Here is a 23,454-nt window from a genome sequence, read left to right on the forward strand (position 1 = left end):
CCCAGCCCACCCTGACCGCTAGTCCCGCCCCCGCGACGGGCGCGCGGGCCACCGCCCCCTCCCATTGGCCGCGCCGCCCGCCAGTCGGCTCTGTGCCCGCGCGGGTTAGGTTGTGCAGTACTGTCTCTCGGTCGCGGCGGCTGCGGTTGGCTGCGGCGGCTGCGGTTGGCGGCAGCGGCAGCGGCGGCGGCGGCGCGGACGGAGGGTGGTCGGGCAGGAGTACGCGGCAGAGCGGGGCCGGCGCTCGTAGGCAGCCGAGCGGATCTGGCCCACGGGCCAGCGCCGAAGGCCAGGCGGGTGCGGCCGGGGCGGCTCCGGACGAGGGCCGGGTCAGGGGGCGGCGGCGGGGGCGGCCGGCGGGCGCCGGGACCGGGACGATGACTCTGGAGTCCATGATGGCGTGTTGCCTCAGCGATGAGGTGAAGGAGTCCAAGCGGATCAACGCCGAGATCGAGAAGCAGCTGCGGCGGGACAAGCGCGACGCCCGGCGCGAGCTCAAGCTGCTGCTGCTCGGTGAGTGGGTCTGGGCCTGCCGGTGTCCGCGGCCCGTGGTGCGCGTGCTGGCCAGGCGGGCCGACGCTGCGGGCTCTCCACAGCCGGTGCCGGTGTCCGTGCTGTCCACGGCGGGGGCCAGCCCCTGCCCGTGTTGTCCACAGTTCCTGCCTTGCTGTCCACAGTGGGGTCTGTGGACTTGGGGTGAGCCCCGGCCTGTGCTGTGCTTGTTGGGAATCCCAGTCTTTGGGGTCTGCTCCTGCCGGTACTGTACAGCTCACAATGGGGCCCTGATCCCTGCGGGACCAGCTGTTGCCTATGCTGTCCAGATCAAGGCCCTGCGTTCTCAGGGTCAGCCAGGTGCCTGTGCAGGCCCGGTAGGGCTTGGCCTCATCCATGCTGACCACCTCCAGGCCACCTGATACCTGTGGGGTCAGCCCTTGCCTGTGCTGTCCACATGAGGTCCCAAGTTTTTTCAGGGCTAGCCCCTATCTCTGCTGTCCACGTTGAGTCCCTGAAACCCTAGGGGTCATCCCCTGCCCCTGCTGTTCACATTGGAACCCCGGATCCTTGCAGGCAGTCTGTGCTGTCCATGGCAGGTCCCCGATCCCTTCGGGGTCAGCCCTGCCTCTGTTGTCCAGGTTGGGCCCCCAGAACCCTCCAGGGCCAGTCCCCTGCTTCTGCTATCCACACCAGGTCTGCAGATCGCAGCAGGGTCAGCCCCTGCCTCTGCTGTCCAGGTGGGGGCCCCTGGAACCCTGGAGGGTCTGCTCCTTCTCATGGGATGAGCCCCCTCCCTGTACAGGGCTGGCCCTCTGTCCCTACCCCACGGAATGTCCCCTCTGGCTGGCCCCAGCATCTGTTCAGGCCCAGACCTTTGGGCTGTAATGCACAGGTGCGCCCCTCACCTCCCAGGGTCCCATCTCGACTATTCCCACTAGGTGGAGCCCTGTTACCTACACACAGGGCCTGTCCCTCTCCCACACCCCCATTCCTTCAGGCTGTTCCCCTGCCTTCCCTCTTTCTGCAGGAAAACTTTTCCTCAGAAAGGGGTACACCCCATTGTGGAGAAGACAGTCTTTCCTCTCTTTTTAGGATCTGTTTTAGCTGAAGGCCATGGGCGGGTGGAACCCCGAAGGAGCCTTTGTGAGTTTTCAGAACCAGCCAACTCAACCTTCCCCAAACCATTTCCTTCTGCCTTGCTGGAAGCCAGTTTTCTTGGGTCTTCCTCCCACTCAGGGGAAGATTCTTGTCCGAGTCTCCATCTGCTCAGGGCACACCTGTTGCATGGAGTGCGTTGGCCCAGCTATCAGCAAAATGTTGTCACTCCAAATAAGGGCTGTTGAAGGACTTACCTCTGCCTTCAAAGGCAAGAAGGTCGTTTACAAAACAGAAACCAGGGCCGTGCCCTCTCCTGAGCCCTGCTTTATTTTCATTCCTGTACTCCCCAGGAGGGTTGGAGGTAGCTTTGATGGGCCTGGGGCTGGAGGAGGAGCAGAGGGTTTAGAGGCGCAGAGTCTGATGGTAGATAGTGGCATTGGTGTCCCTTTGAGAGGTGGTGGGTCTTGGCTGGAACACATTGCTTTTCTTGTCTGCAGGGTCCTCCCGGGTCCTCCCTTCTCTTATTTTCTTTTTCCAAACGTGTATTCTGATTTACCTAAAGGCTATGAAATAGTCCATCTTTGCAGAAAAGACAGGCAGAGAGTAAGCATAAAGTGTGGAGGAAACTTGCACTCGGGTCTGAGTGGCACTTGGGAGGACCTTGTGGCACAGGACAGTTTTTGCAGTAGGCAGTAGAGCTTATTTTGGGAGGAGGGGGGTAGAAATTAGGGGCATCTTAAGAATATCAGCTGGCCTTACTTGAGGGCTGCGTGAGCCTCCAGACGCCCCCGCTGCCTGTCCTGAGTATGTCCAGGCTTCAGATTGATGTGTGGGTCAAGGCCGCACAGGTCAGCGGTCTTGCTGTGTGTCTGCAGCCTTCCTGGGCTGGGAGGCCCCCCGGGAACCCTGCAGGGGATCTGGAAGCAGCCAGTGCCCAAAGAGGCATGGGAAGTCGGCTGCAGGGGCACCTGTGTCTTGCAGTCCCATTTCTGCCCTGCTGTGCAACCCTAGAGAGGCACCCAGTGTGCTGGGGGGATTGGGTTCTGTCTCCAGAGGTTACATCCTAGGAGTGGTGGGCAGATAGGATAAGATGTGAGCTCTCAGGTTCAAGGTGAAGGGTTCTGATCTGAGGAAAACAGCCCTCAGTGCTGGACGAAAGTCCAGGGGGTGTGCATGGTAGGGGCTGACCCTGAGGTGCTGCCTCAACCAGTGATCCCGCAGGCTTTGGGCCCCAGACTTCTTCGGGAACCCTGGGAATACATCCCACCAGGCAGCTTATCCTCCCAGATTGAGGATACCGTGCTGGGAGGACTTTGATGACTAGAGGACAGGGCGGGGTGTGAGAGTGCAGGGAGGGCATCCTTACTGAGCACCCTTTGCCCGGTGCCTGACCTGCTGGTAGGACTCATTCCACCCCCCTAGGACTGTCCCCATTTCATAGGGAGAAAACCAAGGGACAGACTGAGTTTTCCCAGCTGTGGGAGTTGTAGGCCACCTGGTCCTGCTGCATGGGAATACCACCACCCCTGCCCGCTGTGGTCTGGGCTGAAGGGCTTCTGCCCCTTGGCTGCTGCACCTTGTGGCATTGTTGTGTGGGTCCTGTTTCTGTGAAGTTCTGGTGGTGCCTGCCCTGGCACCTGGTGGAGCAAGTTACCATCGCTGGAAAAGCCCTTGCCTAGTTCGCCATGTCCATGTCTGTTTCTCCAAGGTTGTATGCACTTGACCTGTGAGGCCTATCAGCCTGGCGGTGAGAGTGACTATCATGATGGCGAGAGTGATTGACCTGTTGACCTCCTTGAGCTGGACTCTGGCCCTCAGAGTGGAGCACCCATGTGGGCACCCTGTGCTGTCCCCAGTGCTTCCTCCATGTTCCTTTTTAAAATTGACTTTTAACTCCTCAGAAAGGCATCTCTTTTCCATATAGCAGGGTCTCCTCCTCGGCACTGGGGACATTGGGGCCAGGTCAGTCTCTGTGGGGGGCCGTCCTGGGCACTGAGGTATTGTTGAGCAGCCTCCCTGGTTCCACCCATTTGATGACCACAGATGTCCCCAGACATGGTCCGGTGTCTGCTAGGTGCGGGACCACCCCTGTTTGAGAACCTCTGCCTCATGGTAGTACACAGTGTAAAATGTGTGTTGCTGAGCTGGTGTATAATCAGCATAAGTTATTTTGTCGGATGTTTCATGACTGCTTAAAAAGTGCGTATTTTTTGGGCCTGCCAAGTGGCTCAGTTGGTTAAGAGCTCACTCAAGAGTGTGAGCTCTTAGTAACAGCAGTTTGAGTCCCGGCCCGAGCTGAGCTGCTGCTGAGCTGCCAACAGGTGGCAGGATGGCTCAGCTTAAAAAAAAATTTAAAAAGTGTGTATTTTTGTTTGTAGGTCTAGAGCCCTACGTGTGCGTGTATGTGTGTGTCAACAGGCAGATATATATGAGTGCACAGATACAGGTGTTCAGTGTCGTAGCTCTGGGGTTCCAGGCTGTGGCCTTGTTAATGTCTGTGTGGTCGGGAGTGGATGGCGAGTTACATTGTGCCAGCCACCAGGACAGCATCACTCCCATCTTGTAGACGAGAACCCCGAGGCTCCATGTGGAGCTCTGGGGCGGGGGTCCTGGCCAGGCCTGCTGGCTTCTGTGCGGCCCTTTGCTGTGACGTTTCTGTCACTTGGTAGAAAACCACGAAGGGGCCCCCATGTCTGTTCCTTCAGGCGGGCTTCCCGTTTGAGACTTGAGGCCTTCCATGGGAGCCCCATTCCAGTGGCCTGGTGGCCTGGTCAGGCTGAGCCTAGCGGCTTTGGGGATTTCTAAATAAAGCAGGGTGGTCAGTTCCACAGGCTTCCTGTTGGCCAGCGTCGGCCCCCACAGGGCGGTGAAAAGGCCCGGAATCAGGCATGGGGTGTGGTGGCCCTGCGGGAAGGGTGCCTCCCAGTGCTTGGAGGCGCGGAGCAGAGTGTGGCCACTGGCTCCTGGCAGAGAGGCCCGGCTGTGTCTCCTGCAGACCAGCAAAGCAGGAAGCGCCCTTGGGTCGCCTCTCGTCTGCCCCTTGTTTCCACTGGGGCAGTGGAAGGACCTTGACCCATTCTGGGACATGTTTTATGTGCTTTAAATTAAAATTAAATTAAATGTTTTTGGCTAAAAGGGCCTGCTTTCCTGAGTACAGTCCCTGGAAGTGCCTCAGGAGCCCAGACTGCTCTTGGACCCAACTGTCCCTTGGTTTCCCTGTACATCTGGGGAGGACACCAGTGCCTGGGCGAGACTCTGTCCCTTTCTACAGGGCCAGGAGGGCTGAGCCCCTGGAGCGCCTCCCACAAAAGACAGTTATTGTGGGAGCTCAGAGTGTGGCCTCACCAGGTGTGTCTTGCCAGGCTCTGGGGCCAAGGCTGGCCCTGAACTCCATTTGCACAGAGGACCACAGTGCTTCCCGGGAGCGGCTCTGCATGTGCCGAGCTGTGCCGGTCACTGCGGTGAGACTGCAGGAAGTGCTCGGCCTCAAACATTTAACCACATAAGGTTTCACTTTCTCCTTCTTGTGGTGGAGCCCTCCTCAGTGCCGCTCCAGAGCACGTTGTGGTCATCGCTGCCTGTGGCCCTGGGCATTTGGAGCAGTGTGCAGGAAACCAGACAGAACTTAGATGAGGACCTCTGGCAGAAGGGAGTTTGTCCCTTCTCTGGGCCTTGGGGCGGGTGCATCTGATCTGGGACTCTGAGCCACGTGGGGTAGACAGAACTGGACAGCAGTGGGGAGCAGCAGTTCCATCTCTGGTCCCCTGCAGGATGCTCCTTTCCCAGCTGGCAACTGAGGCCTGTTCACTGGGGACAGCCAGCCTCCACAGCCTGCTCACCTGGTGTCCCTGAGCAGAGGATGGGATTCAGGGCGTCCCCATAGGTTTGGGGAGTGCCCATGTGTGGGGTTCTTTTTTGGTGAAACTCAAGCTGCTCACAGAACCAAGACCCCAGACCTCAGCTTGCTGACTTGTGGAAGGGGGTGTGCAGCCACTCGCCGTTTTTCATAGTTCCTGTGCCCCTGGGCCTGCAGGCTCCCTGAGCCTCTCGGCTTTAGGGCAACTGGCTCGTTGTGGCCCTTCACCCCACCAGGGTGACTCCTTAGTCCCTCCACCACCCCCCACCTCCAGGTCGTCGCTGCCCCATGAGTGTAGCACAGAGGCCTGTAGGCCTCAGAAACGTGTCCTGTGATTTGTGATTGAATTCAGTCCCCCCAGGGGACTGGAATGGCAGTCACCTGGCGCCTCCTGATGCCCCAGCTTGCCTGGTTGTGAGACTTCTCCTGCTTGTGGCCCTCTGCTCTGCTGTGTGGACACAGGGACTCCAGGGCACAACTCACAGCTGCCTCTCTGAGGTCCTCTATAGGCGGCCTGGGCTCATTGGGGGACCTGTGCCAACAGGCGCTGGGCAGTAGCAGAGACACTAGCTAGGGTAAGACCATGGGACTCACTTGTGTTCCCCAGGCTCGGTTTCCTCATCTGTCAGATGGAGGTGGTGCCCCTGCTCCCCCCAGCACACTTGTAGGATAAAATGCAACGGTGCCAGCCAGGAGCCTGGCACACAGTAGGTGCTCAGCAAGCAGAAGGAGCTTGGTCCTGTCGTCACTACCTTTCCCACTGGATGCTTTGCATAAGTTGCCGTTTAAAAGCTGCTGGAACAGTCCTGGGAAGTGGGTGTCCATACCAGGACTGAGCTGGAAAGTGCTGGAGTGCACTTTCTCTTTCCCGTGTGACTTCTTAACCCTGTTTTTTTTTCTGCTGTGAAATGACAAGTCATATTGACTTTGTAGGATCATTATGATGATGACGTGGGATGATGGATATTAAGAGGGCAAGCACCATCTGTGTTATTTTTATTCGTGATGTCCACACTGGTCGGCAGGACCCTCTACCGCTGAGTGGGGCTTCCCTGTCCCACAGCGGGGTCCCCCGAGCTCAGTCTTCCGGTTCGGCTGTCTCGGTGCCTTTTTGGTCTGCAGCACCTGAGTAGTGCTGTGCGTGGTTGAAGGCGTAGCTCCAGCTCCCCTTGCTGCTGTCGTGCCTTTTTGCTCGCGGACGTGTATCTGTATCGGGCAGATACAGATAAGTTGGAAGGGTCAGACCCTTCAGCGTGCCAGGGGGTGGTAGCATAACCAGGAGGCAGGTTGCCTCATCTCTGCCCCATTGGTCCTCTCGTCTGAGTTGATGGGGATGTTGCTGAGCTGGGTTGGGTGGGCGGGGTCTCTCCCCGCTCCCCATACCCCATGTCCCCACAGGCTGGATTGGGCAGGACTGAGGGCTCATGCCAGGTCCCCCAACTCTCAGGGGCTTCAGAAAGGGCTGCAAAAAGACCCAGCACATGGGGACAAAATTGGGGGCTCAGAAGACACCCACTAAAAGGGTGAGGATGGCCAGTGCTACCCTCGGGCTGTTGCACAGTGGCCTTAGTTACAGCAGGGTGGCATGTCCTGGCTGAGGGGGAATTAATGCCTGCACTTTGGAAGCCCCCAGGCAGGAGACACCCGTTCCATAGACTGCCTTGGAGTGGAGATAAGACGATGTGATGAGTTCAGCAGTCCAGGATTTCTGTCCTCCCTTCTGTTCCTTATCTGTACTGATAGCAGGTGCCCGCTGGTGCAATTTCTCTCTGGTGGACCCGAGGCACCGGTGCGCTTGCATTTTCTCACTTCCCTGTGGTGGTGGAGGAACAGGAGAGACGGAAGTCCTGGGGTGGGGAGAGACGCTGTTGTGAAGCCAGAAGACCTGAGTCTGTTGAGGTCCCACAGTTACCTAGGCTGTGTGACCTCAGCAGAGCTGCTCAACTTTTCTGAGCCTCAGTTCCCTCACCTGTCCAGTGGGAGGTGGGGTGATGGTTGTACTGCTGAATGAATGAATGAATGTGTGAGTAGGGATGAGGGGAATGTGTAATTGCCATCCTCAGTTGAGCAAGGGTTTTGCATTTTCTGTGTCCCCCTACATGAGGTTGGCTTTGATCTCGGACCTATTGACACAGCTTGAGGTCCATGTTGCATTTCCAGGCTGCATTTCCAGGAGCCCAGGTCCCTGGCAGTACTCCCTGTGGTCTTGGGGGTTCCTGGCTTCACTATCCACATTCCAGAGTGGTGGACATCCCAGCCTGGCAGCAGCCCTGGACCCCAGCTTATTACCCCAACACTCAGGTTCTTGTTGCTGGGTTGCAGCCACCTGACCCTGGGGTCGTGGGTACCACGGCCTACACACCTGAGTCCGTCAGCGATAGCACACAAGCACCATCATTCCTGTCCTCCAGGCCACGGCTATTGTGGGGGTTGAGCCCCCTTATTCTCGGGGCTCAGAATCCTTCCTCCTGACCCGCCATCCTAGATCTTCACCAACTAGTAAAGGGGGGTCAGCGGCCTCTTTCCCTCATGATGGGCTTCTCTTTTCCTTCCTCTTCTCCAGTTAGTCTCAGCTGAGGCAGCACTCAGGACAGTGCACCAAGGGGGCGTCCTGCAGACCCCAGCTCTGCTATGTCCAAGCCAACCTGCTAGGCCTGTAGCAGGCAGAACGGGCCCCACAACTAGTTTCCAGGAGCTCAGCTGGGCTGGGGCTGCACCCCCAGTTACCCCCCTTTCCTTGGAGTAACCTGAGGTCAAGTCTCAGGGGACTTGGGGACCTGTGGGGGTGTGTGACGAAGCCAGCACCGTGGATTGGGGCCAGGTTTATTCAGGAAAAATTTGTGCAGTTCCTTCTGTGGCATGTGCTAGGGGCTGGGCACAGAAGGCCGCAGGCAGAGCCCCACCCTGGGGTAGCTGGCCCCCAGCATGTGGAAGATGGGGACCAGGAGACTTCACAGACACTGAGTAAATAGGAACATCTGGGGTGTCGGAGGTGCTGGGCACTAAATGGAAAATGTGAATGCGGGTTTTAGCAGGGAGCCTGGCAGGGTTGGAGGGGAAGGGCCTGTGGGGTGGTTTGTATTTAACAGTGGTACAAGCACTGGCATGTAGCTGCAGGAGCCCATGGATGTCCTCTCAAAATGCTGGGCTCATGGTGTTACCAAAGAACCAAGGGGGGGGGCGGGCAAGGGGACCCACCGACATGAGCTTGAGGTCTGACTGCAGCCAGGACATGGAGCCCCTTGGCTTCCTCACGGGGAGGCGGTGCAGGTGCCTGAATCCACCACTGCCATCAGGGTCCTGAGTGTTCCCAGCACCGCAGGAACCCTTGTGTCTCCCTTTTCTACCCCCACAACCTCCCCTCACCCCCCAGCAACTACCCATCTGTCCTCCATCTCTATATCTGTGTTGTCTCAGAAATGTTCCCTAAACGGAGCCAGAAAGTGTGTAGCCTCCTGGGGTTGAATTTTTTCCCCTTTGACATAATTCTGTGGAGTCCATTGGCCATTGTGTGTGCTCACGGGGCTTCCTTTTCCTCACTGAGTAGGGTCCGTGGTACAGATGGGCCACAGTTTGTGACCATCCACCTGGTGAAGGACATTTGGCTCGATGCCACTTTTTGGCCATTACAAATAAAGCTTTCTGGTATGCCATGTGCAGGTGTCTGAGTGGACGTGTCCTCACCCTGGCAGGTGCTCATGGATCCAGGGCACCCGCCTCCTGCATGACTGGGGGCCCAGTGGGTGCTGTAGACCAGTCCACATGGACAGAAGGAGGCCTGATCACCGGTGTCTCACAGGTTTTTGCTCAAGGAAGAGGCTTGCTTTTCTTTAAGGGGGTAGCCATTGAAGGTTTTCAAGCCAGAAGGACATGCATGAGCAGATCTCCTAGGGGGAGTGTGACTGAGCACTGGGCAGGGTGAGTTAGAGGCGGGAGGCTGAGGTCCATGGGGAAGCCAGGAGGGCAGGGTTGATCAGGACCTGGGATGACAGCCACTGCAGTGGGTCTGGGCAAGCGGCTATGAGGTTCAGTCAGGAGACTTCTCTGGGCAGGTGGACACTGGGTCAGGCAGGGGGAGGGGATCCCGGAGCCAGAGATTCTGTTGCAGGTGCCATGTGCTAACAAGATGAGGCAGTGGCTGAGTTGGCTGCGAAACAGCCAGCTCAAAATGAAGGTCTCAGCCAAAGCATCTGAAACAAACCTGGGTGGCTTTGGCTGGCTCCACACCACCCAGAGCCTGTCCCTCCCTCCCTCCTGGGTGCAGCAGTGGCTGAGCACCTCTCAGGCCAACTGGGCCTGGCCTGTTCAAGGGCGGAGGGCTTCTGCTTCCCATGCCACTGCTCCTGGCTTGGAGGCTCACGCCTGGAGCTGGCGCTGGCATTGGCGTCTCCTCCCTCAGTCACTGTTGGCCCAGAACACAGGTAACACGGCACACACAGTGCCCTCCTCAGTGGGCCTGCTCTCTCTGCAGCCACCACCTCCACACCTTTCTTTCTCTGTCCTTCCTCATAAAGTGATGGCACCCTGGCCAGGATCACTGACCATCCCATGTCCCAGGCCACACTGTCCCTGGGTTGTCCCTTTTGCTCTCCCCCTGCTTTATTGAGATTTGATTGACATGTAACATGTAAGTTTAAGGTATATAGCATGATGATTTGATGTGTGTATATATTTGCAAAATGATGGCCGCAGTTAGGTTAGTTGACATATCTACCACCTCACACACCTGTGCCTTTTGACTCTTCTGGAGGTCGATCATGGCCACTGTCTTGGCAGCGTGGAGAGACTTGCAGACTGGACGATGCGGGGTTTGGAGGGACCTGCGTGACCATGGCCATATGCCTCACCTCCAGGGGCCGATCCCGTGCCTCAGGTTCCCTGAGTGTCCCCTGCTTGTTTCTCGAGTATAGGGAAGGTCCCAGACATGTAGTCTCTGGGGCTGTCCCTCATTTTCTCCCAGCTGGCTTCTCGCCAATCGTGAAGAAGCATTCAGGACATGCCCCTCACACCTCTGTTTTCTCTTGGGACCCAAGCTCTGTCACATACTGATTGACACTGTGCGTGTGTGTATATGTATGTGTGTGGTGTGCATGTGTTTACATGTGTGTGACCCCCAGTGTGCCTGCACTGCCTGTGGAGAGCTCCATGGGGGCTCGCATTGTCATTTTTGCCTCCATTATTGAAAAGCCAATGTGAGGCCAGTTCCTCCTTGCCTGGGTGGTGGTCTGGTTTTCAGACTCCTCACTTTCCCTCCAAGCATCCTCGTGTGGGAAGCCTGTGGCCTGAGTGTGGGACCTGCCCAGCTCAGTTTTGAGCTCCCCTGCAGGGCTGTGTCTGGGTTTTGGCCTTAATCCCTGTACTTGTTTGACTGTTTCCAGTGAGGTCAAGAGGAAAATGCACTATAAGTCACATTCCCAGCACACCACCTACCCCTCCCCCAGTGTGCGGTGAGGGAGGGGCAGCATTGATCCCTGTGAGGAGACGTGGGGTCATGTGCACAACCCTCCACCCCCCTGCCCCCTGGAACTCAGGTGCATTTGGGGCAGGTGGACTTTTGGCCTCTTGTATATTTTGGGGCAGAGGTGATTATCTGAGGTAGGAAGAGTGCTAGATGGTGTGGGGTAATTGCCACTTGACAGAACCAAAGTCATATTTATTCCAGAAAGGATCTGAGGTGGTTGATAAAAGGACTGGACAGGGGCAGCTGCAGCCAAGGCTCCTGCTTTGTGATGTGTCGCATTTGTGGCTCGGGTCTCCCTGAGTGAGTTCAGGTGCCTGTGGTCAGAGTGGTCAACTCTGGTTAAGGGCCTTTTGGCTCCAGGACAGTGTTGTCACCATGGGGTCTCCTCGAGGAGCTCCTGGTCATGGAGGCCAGCAACAGACACTTGCAGAGACTCCCCACACAAGTGGCGGTAACAGTTCCCATTGTCCAGGGAGGGAAGCTGTGTGCCTGGGGCTCAGGGCTTTCTGGGGTGCAGGTTGGGTCACAGGTGGCTATGAATGGACAGCACCATGGACAGAGACACAGCTTGCGCTAACGTGGAGGTGGGCAGACAGATGCAGGGCAACTCACAGACAGAGTGCTGAGATGAATCTAGAGGGGTAGATTCAGGTGAGTTTGGGATATTCTGAGCCCCTAAAAGGAAGCACAGGGGTTGTCAGTTAGAGGGGACATGTGTTGGGTTATGGAGTAAGGGTCTGAGGCAGTACATTCTTAGAATTTAGAAGATTTCTCTTGCTGTATAATAAAATCACCCCAAGACTTAGTAGCTGAAAGCAACAAACACTCATCTCCATAGATTCTGAGGGTCAGGATTCTGAGTGGTTCGGGGTCAGGTCCCTCATGAGACTGTGGTCAAGCTGCAGACAGGGCTGCCTCATCTGAAGGCTGGACTGAGGCTGGAGGGGGCCCCTTCCAGCTTGGCTCCCTCTTGTGGCTGCTGGCGGAAGGCCTGAGCTCCTCCAGGGTCCCTCCACAGCGCTGCCTGAGTGTCCTCACAACATGGCAGCTGGCTCTCTCCCTCCCTCCCACACCTCAGTGCTCTCAGACAGCAAGGAAGAGCTCCCGTGTTTTTTATGACCTGGTCTCAGAAGGGACACACCATCATTCATATTCTGTTAGAAGGCGTGTCATTGAGTCTAGCCTGTGCACTCAGGGAGGAAAACTAGGTGTCACATCTGGGTGGGAGGTGTGACAGAGATTTATGGACACATTAAAACAACTGCGCGACTGATCTGCCTCGCCCGGGAAGAGCGCAATGATGGTGCCAACTTGGGCCAGTGAAGCAACGTCCTCCACAACTAGACTGAAGAACAAAAAGACAGCGACTTGTCTGTTCCCCTTTCCCCAATTCCCCAGCACTGTTCCCATCCCCCAATTCCCCAATAAAAATCTTTAAAAAAACAAAAACAAAAACACAACTGCAGTTGCTTTCCCCGTGTGTGGGAGTACACGAAAGTGGGGTGACCAGGGTGGTGATAGGCTGAAGCAGGAGAGGAACCCGGGGCTGTGTTGGTGCTGGAGCCTGGTAAGGTGGCTACATCCCCTCACGCTTATGGAGGAAGAAATGAGACACGGGTTCAGTGACATGTGCCCGTCAGCGCTGTGGGACAGAGATAAGAGAGCGGACGCGGGTGGTGGGCAGAGGGGTGACACCCAGGCCTCTGGGTGGACATGGAACACAGCACCGTGGTCACTGGGTGGCGTAATGTTGGGTTGAGTTACAAGTTCAGGGCTAATGAGAAAGGAGCTCCTAGGGGTGATGATCAGTGCCCTGTGACTCAATTTGGCTTTCACTGTCATGGCCTTGGATGCAGATATCAAACCCCTGTCCCAAAGGAGACTTTACTCTGGAGAGATTCGTGGAAGAGGAGAGGTGGGAGGTGAGCAGAGACATTTTCAGATCAGACTGGGGTCCATGGTGGGTTAGGGCAAGGTAGCTAGTGGGGCCCACTAGGTAAGGAGGTGGTGGCATCTGGTGGTGACATGTAACTTCTGCGGGCCTTCCTGCCCTCATCTGAGTATGCTACTCACCTCCTGCCACTGTGATCCAGCAGGGTGCCTGGGGGAACAGACCCACTGGTCATGTGCCTCAGTGCTGAATGCCCTGCAGATACCATCCTTCCTTTCTCTGAGCCTCAGTTTCCTCTTGTGTAGGACGGGTGTGCGTGGGAGGCTGATGGAGGTAAAACTTGGGGATGCCCATCAGAGTGGCCGCCTGCTGGCTGAGCGTATCCCATGCCCCCTTCAAGGGCCGACCAGCCACTCGTGGCCAGGAGCGTGCGTCCAAGCGCCTCAGCTCCTGGCGTGCCAGGTGGGGTTCCAGTCTCTGTGATCTCAGTGGGCTGTTTCACGCTGCAGGCACGGGCGAGAGCGGGAAGAGCACGTTCATCAAGCAGATGCGCATCATCCACGGGGCCGGCTACTCGGAGGAGGACAAGCGGGGCTTCACAAAGCTGGTCTACCAGAACATCTTCACCGCCATGCAGGCCATGATCCGGGCCATGGAGACCCTGAAGATCCTGTACAAGTACGAGCAGAACAAGGTGAGGGGATGAGGCCGGGGCGGAGGCTGCCGGGGTCGGGGCCTTGGCCTCTGACCATCTCTGTGTTTGGCTTTCTGTGCCTGCACGTCCTGGTTGAGCCCCAGACTTCCCTATCAGGTAGCTGTTAGTGCCCCCATTCTGTGGACAGGAAGCTGACTGGCAGGTGAGCTGCCCTGGGGGTAGGCAGTGCGAGCTCCTGATTCCTAGCCCCTTGGAGGGTCCAGCGTCCTATCAGGGCTTCACACACGCTATCTGACTCTCTGGGTGACCCCCACAGGGGTGGCACTTCCCCTTCATTTTCTTTATTAACAGCTTTGTTGAGGTGGAATTCACATACCATACAAGTTACCCACTGAGTGTGCAGCTCAGTCATTTTTAACATTTTCAGAGTCATGCACCCATCACCTCTAATTCCAGAACATTCTCATCACCCCAAAAGGAAGCTCTGTCCCCATAGCAGTCGTAATAATCCCTTTTCCTCCCCCTTCCACAGCCCCTGACAACCATGAACCCACTTCCTGTCTGTGGATGTGCCTGTTCTGGACATTTCATGTAAATGGAATCACACACTGTGTGGCCTTGTGTGTCTGGCTTCTCTCACTGAGCACCTTGTGTTCAAGGTCCATCCACGTTGTGGCGAGTGTCAGCGCCTCCCTCCTCATGGCTGCATAATATTCTAGTGTGTTTTATTTATCCATTCACCCGTCAATGGGCATTTGATTGTTCCCAACTTTTTGGCCATTGTGAATCTTGGTGCTGTGACATTTGTGACCAAGTTTTTTTTGTTTTTTTTTAAGCTGAGCCATTCTGCCGCCTGTTGGCAGCTCAGCTCGGGCTAGGACTCGAACCGCTGTTGCTCAGAGCTCAAACTCTTGAGCGAGCTCTTAACCAACTGAGCCACTCGGCTGGCCCATGTGACCAAGTTTTTATTTGCACACCTTTTCTCATTTCTCCTGGGTGTGCACCCAGGAGCAGAGATTCAGAGTCACGTGTGATAGCCCGCTCTCCCCAGCAGCTGCCCCACCAGCCGCAAACCAGTGGCTCTCGCTGGTGGCCTCTCTTGTCTGCTTTTGTAGTTGTTTTGGGGGGGCTTATCACACAGATGGCATGGAGTCTATATCTGTCTAAATATGGCTTAAATCAATCCATTTACTTTAAAGCTTAAGAAGGTCAGTCAACCAGATTTCTGGTATGTTGCTGATGGGCGCATTCCTCCCTTTACCCCCAATTCACAGATGATCAGGGACCCCACTGGCCCTGAGTCCTGGCTGTGGGGCCACATGTGGGGCCAGCTTGAGTCTCCGGCCTGCCGAGTCTCAGTTTGTAGGATCCCTTCCAGCTGAGGGCCCGTTCAGTTCACACTTGGACCATAGATATCCATTAGCCTCTAGGGCAGAGGGCCATACTGCAGCCTGTTTCTGTAAATACAGCTTTGTTGGCACATGCTTTTCCTACCTTCAAAAGCCTTCTCCAACACAGGGAGCCGTGGCGGCTGGGTAGGCCCTGCACCAAGGACGTGCCCCGATCTTGGGTTTGCTTTGGGACCTCGCACTGAGGGACAGTCGTGGCCAGTCACCCTCGCTTCTTTCTCTCGCGTGTTCACGTGAAACTGGAGTTGATGGTTCTGAATCGAGTTGGCTAGGTGCTGGGATGAGGGGTGCGCACCATGTGTCCAGGCCCCTGGCGAGCCCATGGCCTCTCCCCCTCTTACCCTTGCAGGCCAACGCGCTCCTGATCCGGGAAGTGGATGTGGAGAAGGTGACGATATTCGAGCACCGGTACGTCAATGCCATCAAGACCCTGTGGAACGATCCCGGCATCCAGGAGTGCTACGACCGGAGGCGGGAGTACCAGCTCTCCGACTCTGCCAAATAGTAAGTGAGGCGCCGCCCACCCGCCCCACTGGAGACCAGGCTGCAGGCCACGTGGGTCTGGATGGGGTCTGGGAACAGAGAAAGGATGTTAGAGAAAACTGAGGCAACCTGGAAAAAAGGGTGGGCTCAGTTATGACACTGAATGTTGCCTGGTTAGTTGTGACAGATGCGCTCGACTAATAAGCACATTCACAGCAGGGAAGCTGGGTTTGTGCTGGAAGTTTCTGTTGTGTCTCTGCAATTTTTCTGTGGATCTAAAGTGATCCTAAAGTAGTAACTTTATTTCTGAAAAGTCACTTCTCCAGTCCAGCAGTCTCTCTTGAAAACCCTGGCACTGGTCCCCGTCTTCCTTCTTGGGCAGCCTTCCTGGGCCAGCTGTATTAGAGAGTCCCTCCCGAGGCTTTCCCTGGTCACTGTCATTTCTGTCCCATGATACCCAACAAATGGCCTGCTTCTTCCTGACCAGGTCAGGGATGGGTTGGCTTTGTCCCATCTTATCCCGAGTATTCCTGGCTGTTTCAGCCTCTGCTGCTGAGGCCCCTGTGGGTCCCTCCTGGCTGCTTGGGGGACTGATGGTGGCTGGGCTGTCCCCCCCACAAAGCTTGGCCTGAGCAGCCCATCCCTGCTGTGTTGTAGCTACCTGACTGATGTGGACCGCATCGCCACCGTGGGCTACCTGCCCACCCAGCAGGACGTGCTGCGGGTCCGCGTGCCCACCACTGGCATCATCGAATACCCTTTTGACCTAGAGAACATCATCTTCAGGTACCTGTGTCCTGGTTTCCTGAGGGTGGTGGTGGCCTTCTGGAGAGGCTGAGGGCTCTGCAGGCCACTGTGAGGGCCATTTGTCCCCAGACCTGGAGGCAGCAAAAGATTCACTGGATCCTGGTCTTTGCCCTCAGGGAGCTTCTGATCCGGGACGGGGGATAAGATTTATAAGTAACTGTCACCAAGTTTCAGAGAGAGCCATGTCCCAGTGGTTATTGGGGGCTGGCCAGAGGCAGCCTAGGGGAGATGGCCTTCTGGTGGGGCCTCTGTGATGGGGCCGCGAGTGAGAGAGGATGCTGGCTTGTGCGGGAGTGGTGGATGGTCTGGACATCCTGCCAGAGCAGGGGCACTGTAGGGCAGTGGAGAGGTTGTAGAGACCCCTCGTCCTGCTGTGCCTCTTCTCTTGCTGCCCCCTCGTCCAGCTGTGCCCCTCTTGTCTGGTTTTGCCCTTGTCCAGTTGCCCCCTTTCTGGTTGTGTGCTCACAGAAGGCAAGCCAGAGGCTCTGGCACCGTGCTCATGGCCCAGCCTCAGTAAGAGCTCGGGTGTCGTTGACTGATGATCCTGGTCCCAAAGTGGGGGCCTCGTGTGGAGACCTGGGCCCCGGGGGCCTGGGTTCCAGCCCAGCTGTACCTGGGAGGCTCATGTTCCAGAAAGGCTATGGCCCCAAATGCCGTTGGCCCTGATGGCATTCCCCAGACTGGCTGCAGCTGCCAGCATGGCCTGGCATCCGAGCACAGGGCCCTTGGCCTGTCACCACCCTCCCGTCCCTTCACAGTCACCCTGGCCGCAGTCCACCTGTGCTTGCTGGAGTCTTCTTCTGGGAAACCTCCTTCCGCCAGGCAGACAGCCTGTGTCTTGGCCCCGCCCTGTTGCCCTGGGGCTGTTTCTGTCTGAGGCCTGCCTTCCATGCAGCATTGGAGGGGGCCGGGAGAGGGCAGCTGCAAGGACCCCTGCCTTCTCCAGGACAGGTTGGGGGCCCTGAGATTGCTCTCTTACCACCTTTATCTTCCTTCTTAAAAATAGAGTGTCTTCCTCATTTTTTAAGTTAGGGAATTCGCAAGCAGAAAGAAGGAAGCCCCCTTAACTGACCCTGTTGCTTAGGCCCTGCCCCAGCTTCTCCCCTCCCCTCTGGTTTCTGGACCTGTTGTCTCCTACCTGCTTCCTACTCTGGATAGCAAACTTTGCAGCCCGCTATGTTTACCCAGGCACAGGACGTGCTCTCTGCAGCCATCCCCTCGTCCCCTTGCAGTGGCTGACACGTTTGTTGCCTGAGTGCTCCCCAGTTTATCTGGGTCTCCCTGTGGGGGAGGCCAAGATGGGCCAGTGTTTTACAGACAATGCTGCACGTTGACCAATGAGGGGAGGGTGCTTCCAGATGTGGGATGTGGGGTCTGAGGGTGGGCCCGTCACAGGTCCCACTGGGTCCTCACCTCACCCCACGAGTGCCTGTCACTGTGCTTTAGGCTGAGTGCTTCCATTGGAGGGCAAGGAATGGTCTTGCTCAGAGGCCAGACCTGTGGCCTGTGTAGTGTTCTACTAGCTCGCACAGATACGGGGAGCTCTGCTGGCTCCCACAGATGGGGGAGCTCCTAATGGCTCTAACCACGTATTAGGGGTTCTCATGGCTCCAGCAGGTATTGGGGTCCCTGCGGCTCTGGCAGGTATTGAGGCCCTCATGGCTCTGGCCAGTATTGGGGTCCCATGGCTTTGGCAGGTGTTGGGGCCCCTGTGGCTCTGGCAGACATGGCCATACTGGTGGGGAAGGCCTGCTGTGGAAACAGTGCCATCTGTGGAGCCCAGCACTGAGCCCCTGTGGGGTTGTGGTCCCTGCAGGATGGTGGACGTGGGAGGACAGAGGTCCGAGAGGAGGAAGTGGATCCACTGCTTTGAGAATGTGACATCCATCATGTTCCTTGTGGCCCTGAGTGAATACGACCAAGTCCTGGTGGAGTCGGACAATGAGGTGAGGCCCCAGCCCACAGGCGCCCCCATCCCCAGTCCCCCTCCTAACACCTGACCTTGGCGATCCTGGCGCCTCTCCTCCACAGAACCGCATGGAGGAGAGCAAAGCCCTGTTCCGGACCATCATCACCTACCCCTGGTTCCAGAATTCGTCTGTCATCCTCTTTCTCAACAAGAAGGACCTGTTGGAGGATAAGATCTTGTACTCGCACCTGGTGGACTACTTCCCCGAGTTTGATGGTGAGCCCGGCCTGGTGCCCCGTGCCCCGTGCCCCGTGTGCCCGCAGAACTGTGACAACGTTCCCAGCCCCCAGCCTCACCAGCCCTACCGGAGGACCCCAGCACGTCCCTGCCCTCCCTGGGCCTTGGTGTCCTTCTCTTAGAGCCAGGAGGGTAGTTCCAGGGGCCCATGAGCAGTTAGGCCAGAGCTTCCCCAGCTGGTGCTGCATCACGGCTGCCTCCTGGCCCCTCCCAGGCGATGGATGGGTGGGAAGGCCTCGTGTTCCTGGGGACTGAGGGGTGCCCTATGGTTGGTGCACGGCAGCAGGAGGCATGTGATGGGATGCTCGGCTCCAGTCCCCCACTTGGTGGCCTGTCCCCGATTGCCCATGCTGAGTGAGGAGCCCATGTGGGTTCAGTGGCCCGGCCACAAGGAGGAGCGTGGTGCTGGGAATAAAGGGTGACTCGGACCACCGTCCTAACCCCTGCCTGGATCAGTCCAAGCTCCTAATGGAAGGCAGACAGCTCACGGGTGACCACCGCACTCTACTGTGCATGAGCTGTAGCCGTCCCCCCAGTCGTCACGGGGATGTCCCACAGGTCTCTAAGGGCACCCAGCCACACCTTCCACAGCAGGTGGTGGGCACCCACACTGGGTGCCTGCGCTGTCCATGCTTGTTCGAGGAGCAGGGATCATGATGGGGAGGAGTGTCACGGCTGGGAGCCCCGATGGGACAGGGGGTGCTGCCTGTGGAACACTATGCCCAGCCCTTGAGTGTGGGGTGACAGGCTTGGCCCGACTGGCCGTGGGGGCTGGGGGCTCCTGCTCTAAAGACAAGAGTGAGGCCTGGGGGTTAGGGTACTGGGCTCTGCGCCCAGCCCTCAGGCCTCTCAGGCTGGGCAGACAGAGACTCCTGGCGGCGAGGAGAACAGGTGGGTTGCTGGGAGGGAACAGCGAGGTGATGAGGACCAAGACCTGAGGGCGAGTGCAGACCATGGGCAGGGATGTGTACAGACAGATGGACAGCCAGCAGGCCGAGTGGGAGAGTGGCTGAGGTGGCAGCTGTGTGTGTGGGGGTGTGCCTGTGTGCGGGAGCATGTCGCGGGTGTGTGTGCATGCAGGTGTGGGCACGTGTGCACGTGTGTGGATGCATGCCTAGGTTTGGATTGGGTGTGTGTTTTGGGTGCAGTGTGAATGAAGTGGGGTGAAGTGAGGCTGGGAAGGAATGTTGGCCCCAGTTTGGATGTCCTCACCCTTGTATGCAGCGATGATGGTCCGGGCTGGGTGGGCCCAGAGCCAAATGGGTGGAGACCGACAAGGGGCCCTCACAGATTACCAGGCACACAGAGAGGCCACAGCGTGGTTGGGATATAAGGCATCAGCCGAGGGCATCACTGGAGCAGTGGGGGAGCTGCCCCTCCCGTTGGCACCCCATCCCGTCTGGGCTCACTTGCCCGTCTCCCCCAGGGCCACAGCGGGACGCACAGGCCGCCCGGGAGTTCATCCTGAAGATGTTCGTGGACCTGAACCCCGACAGTGACAAGATCATCTACTCGCACTTCACCTGCGCCACCGACACAGAGAATATCCGCTTTGTCTTCGCTGCTGTCAAGGACACCATCCTGCAGCTCAACCTGAAGGAGTATAACCTGGTGTGACCCCGGAGAGCTCCAGGACAGACCCTCCTGTGTGATGATGTGACAGCGGCTCTGCCGCGGAGGAGCTGAGTTTTTTCCTATTTTTAACAAATGTTTTTTATTTCACAGCTATCAGGGGATGTACATCTTTCTTTCTATACACTTCGTGCACCTTCTCACCTTTTGTCAGTGGCACAGGCTGCCTTTTTCTGGCCTCAACTGTGGCTCGCCTTTTTCTAAAAAAAAAAGAAAAAAAAAAAAAAGAAAAATAAGACAAGTGGAGATGAGACACGCGAGTGCCCTGCCCCGGTGCCTCCAGGCCTCCCTCAGTCCCGGGCTGCACCTTCGGGCCACCGTGGGACAGCCACCAGCCATCCCTGGTCCCTTGGACTGGCCAATCCTCTGTCCTCCCTTGTGTTCTCAATCACGGAAGGCGTGGAGATACGGAGACTGTGACTTTTGTTTCTTCCTTTTTTTAAGTTATTGACATCGTCACGACTTTGCCATGTTTTTGCTCACTGGACTCCAAGAAGTGGGGGGTGGGTGGTACCTCTGTTGCCCACCCTGGGAAGTGCCTAACCTTTTTTTTTTTTTTTTTTGAGGAAAATAAAAAAGTATGTTGTCTCCCCTGCAGTGGAGGAGATGTCCCGAGCTGTGCCTCACAGCTTTGGGTGGCTGCAGACCCCACCACCCTTTGTGAGAGCCCTGGCAGCTTCAGGCGTTCTCTGGGCTGTGTCTCCAGGGCCGTCTGCTTGCCGGGATCTCCCTGCACCTGCGGGTGGCGTGCCCACTGCCGACACCAGACAGCACCTGTGGGGAGCCTGTGTCATAACCTGGCAGCCAGGAGAGGGCCCGCTTGGATGGGAGTCGCTTTTGCTTCTGTTCTGTTTCATAACCAATTTGGAAACAGTGATGGTGGGCTGGGGACTTTTTCAGAATATTCTCAGGTGTTTCCCCTGGAGGCAGAGAAGTTGATGGAGCACCCTGCAGTGGTTCCTGTGTGTGGCGGCCACCACTGCTCATACTGCTGACCCTCTGCACCAGGCCGCCGGGAAGTGAGCAGGCCTCAGGTGCCTTTTGCCTGGAGCCATCCAGGGTCGTGGGGGAGCCAGCAGCTGGCACCTTGGCTCCGGTCGGCCTCCAGGCCACAGCCACGGCCATGCACTGAGCCAGAGCCATGGACTGGGTCCCCTCTCACGGCCTCTGAGGGCAGGAACAAGCAGGGCTGGGCTTTTGGGGGGAGGGAGGTGGCTTTCCATTTGATGTAGACTGAACACTAGTGTTTCGTTTTGGGTTTTTTGCACAACGTAGGGGGAATGGACTGCCAGCGATGCCTTGGCCCCACCCACTACACATGGGCCCCACGGTAGCGGTCTGTGGGCTGCTCCTTTTGGGGCCACTAACAAATACAAAAGAAACAACTGAAAAATTAATCCAACCCACCCAGACAGCCAGTCCTGGACTTCCGGCTCTCACTTCCTTTTCTCTGCCTCCCTCCAGCTTACCTGGTATGGAGGCCCAGCCTGCTGGTGTCTGCAGGACAAAGCCAGGAGGGCCTTGCAGCGATAGAGGGTAGGAGACGGGCAGAAGTTGGGTGCAGCTACATTCCTGGGGATCAGCCCCATCTGAATGAAGAATGGGCTGGGGATCCCTGGCTTCTCAGCCAGTTTTCCAAAAAGGGTCCTTTTTGTGCCATGTATCTGAGAGGGTTGAACCATAACCCCCTATTCATATCCTCAGTTGGAGCAGGTGGTGCTGCTGGCAGTGGGCCTGAGGGGACTTGGGGTCCTCGCAGGGTTGGTATCTTGATGTCCTAGCACCTCTCAAGGGCCCAGATCACAAAAAGGGAACCGGATTGGGTTCTGTAGGGTGGCGTGAGCATGTAGGGGGGGGCACCCAAAGTATTAACTTTTCCGCAAGATGGGGCAGCGTGCCAAACATCCCACAGCCCAAACCTGTCTGGAGTGCCAAACCACCCTGGCCCAGGCCTTCTGGAAGCCCATGGGCCTGACCCCACCCCAGGAGCTGAGGGCAGTGCCACCCCTGTGCCCACTGGGTCTGAGACCTATTCTGTGCCAGTGCCGACTGGGGTGGGAGGTCTTGGCCTGTCCCTGGCCCTCTGAGCTTGGTCACTTTTTTCCACTCCAATGAACTCCCCTCCTAATGCTTTCTCTCGCGTGCTGACCTCCCAGCTCCTCCCACTGTGTCAGGTTGCCCAGCAGTATAGCCGATGCCCCAGGTACCTGTCTCCCCGAGAGAGACATCTTAGTGCCAATGACTCCTGCGGTGGTGTGGGAACTGTGCCTGACAGCGGGGTGGACACTGTCTGGTTATACTTGTATATTACACAGTCCTGATTTCAGACGATTTAAACCTTAACCTATTTAAAACATGAATATTATATAAAAACGCTGTTTTTAAATCTTTTGTCATTTGAAATGCATGTATTGTCGAGTGCACTGGGGGGTGGGCGTGATTAGCTCGATGCCAGCCTCCTGTGGCTGAGGCCGTGTCATCCAAGAGGGTGGGATGGCAGGCTTTGATCAGCGTGTTGGGGCCCTGACCCCTTAATCCAGAGATCCCTGATGGAAATTGACTTTTCATATCTTTCTCCTGAATTGAATTGTTTTAAATTGGAATAAATTTCATTCCTACATACTGTGGTCCCTCTGGCTTATTTCCTGTTGCTGGCTACAGGGGTGGGTGGGGGGCAACAGAGGGGCCATGAGGGCCCCTGGGGTGTCACCTAGTCCACCCGTTCAGGCTGAGGTCTGAGTTCATGGGAGCCACAACTTCCCGTGGGCTGGAACCGTGACACCAGAGCCCCTGCTCTAAGGTCCTCTTACTTAGCCCCTGGCTTCAAATTCATTTGTCTTGAGGGCTGGAGCATCTTGCAAGATAAGCACCTCTTTATTGGGGGCAGGGCACCGGATGCTAGTCACTGTTGGAGATGCTGCTTTGAGGACAAGGCCCCACCTGTCTGTAAACTAAGGATGTTGGACACTGGGCTCTGCAATCTTTTTTCCTTGAAAAAAAAAATGTTAATCACGGTCAATAGATATAAAATGTACCATCTTAATCATGTCTAAATTCACAGCTCAGTGGCATTAAGCACATTCACTCTGTTATGTGACCATCCCCACTGTCCATCTCCAGCACTTTCTCACCTTCCCAAACTGACACTTCGTCCCCATTAAACACTCCCCTCCCCTCCCCCAGCCCCTGGCACCACCACCTACTCTGTCTCCATGAATCTGCCTCCTCTGGGGACCTCCCGTGAGTGGAATTACACAGTATTTGTCCTGTGTCTGGTTGATTTCACTAAGCATAATGTCCTCAGGGTCCATCCACGTTATAGCAGGTGTCAGAATGTCCCCTTTTTTTTTTTTTTTTTTAGATGAGCCATCCTGCCACCTGTTGGCAGCTCAGCGGCTGCTCAGCTCGGGCTGGACTCGAACCGCTGTTGCTCAGAGCTCAAACTCTTGAGCGAGCTCTTA

At 56.7% G+C, this 23,454-nt stretch overlaps 1 protein-coding gene across 1 annotated transcript; it reads left to right on the forward strand.

The window, feature by feature from the left end:
* The first annotated feature begins 113 nt into the window (after positions 1–113).
* GNA11 (G protein subunit alpha 11) lies at positions 114–22,613 on the forward strand. The gene is made up of 7 exons (XM_019653500.1): positions 114–513; positions 13,311–13,495; positions 15,215–15,369; positions 16,006–16,134; positions 17,972–18,101; positions 18,187–18,340; positions 19,788–22,613. The coding sequence occupies exons 1-7, from the start codon at positions 378–380 to the stop codon at positions 19,976–19,978; spliced, it is 1,080 nt and encodes a 359-aa protein (XP_019509045.1). The 5' UTR covers positions 114–377; the 3' UTR covers positions 19,979–22,613.
* Positions 22,614–23,454: the final 841 nt, after the last annotated feature.

Source organism: Hipposideros armiger, unplaced genomic scaffold (assembly GCF_001890085.2).
Source record: "Hipposideros armiger isolate ML-2016 unplaced genomic scaffold, ASM189008v1 scaffold_202, whole genome shotgun sequence".
NCBI lineage: Eukaryota > Metazoa > Chordata > Mammalia > Chiroptera > Hipposideridae > Hipposideros > Hipposideros armiger.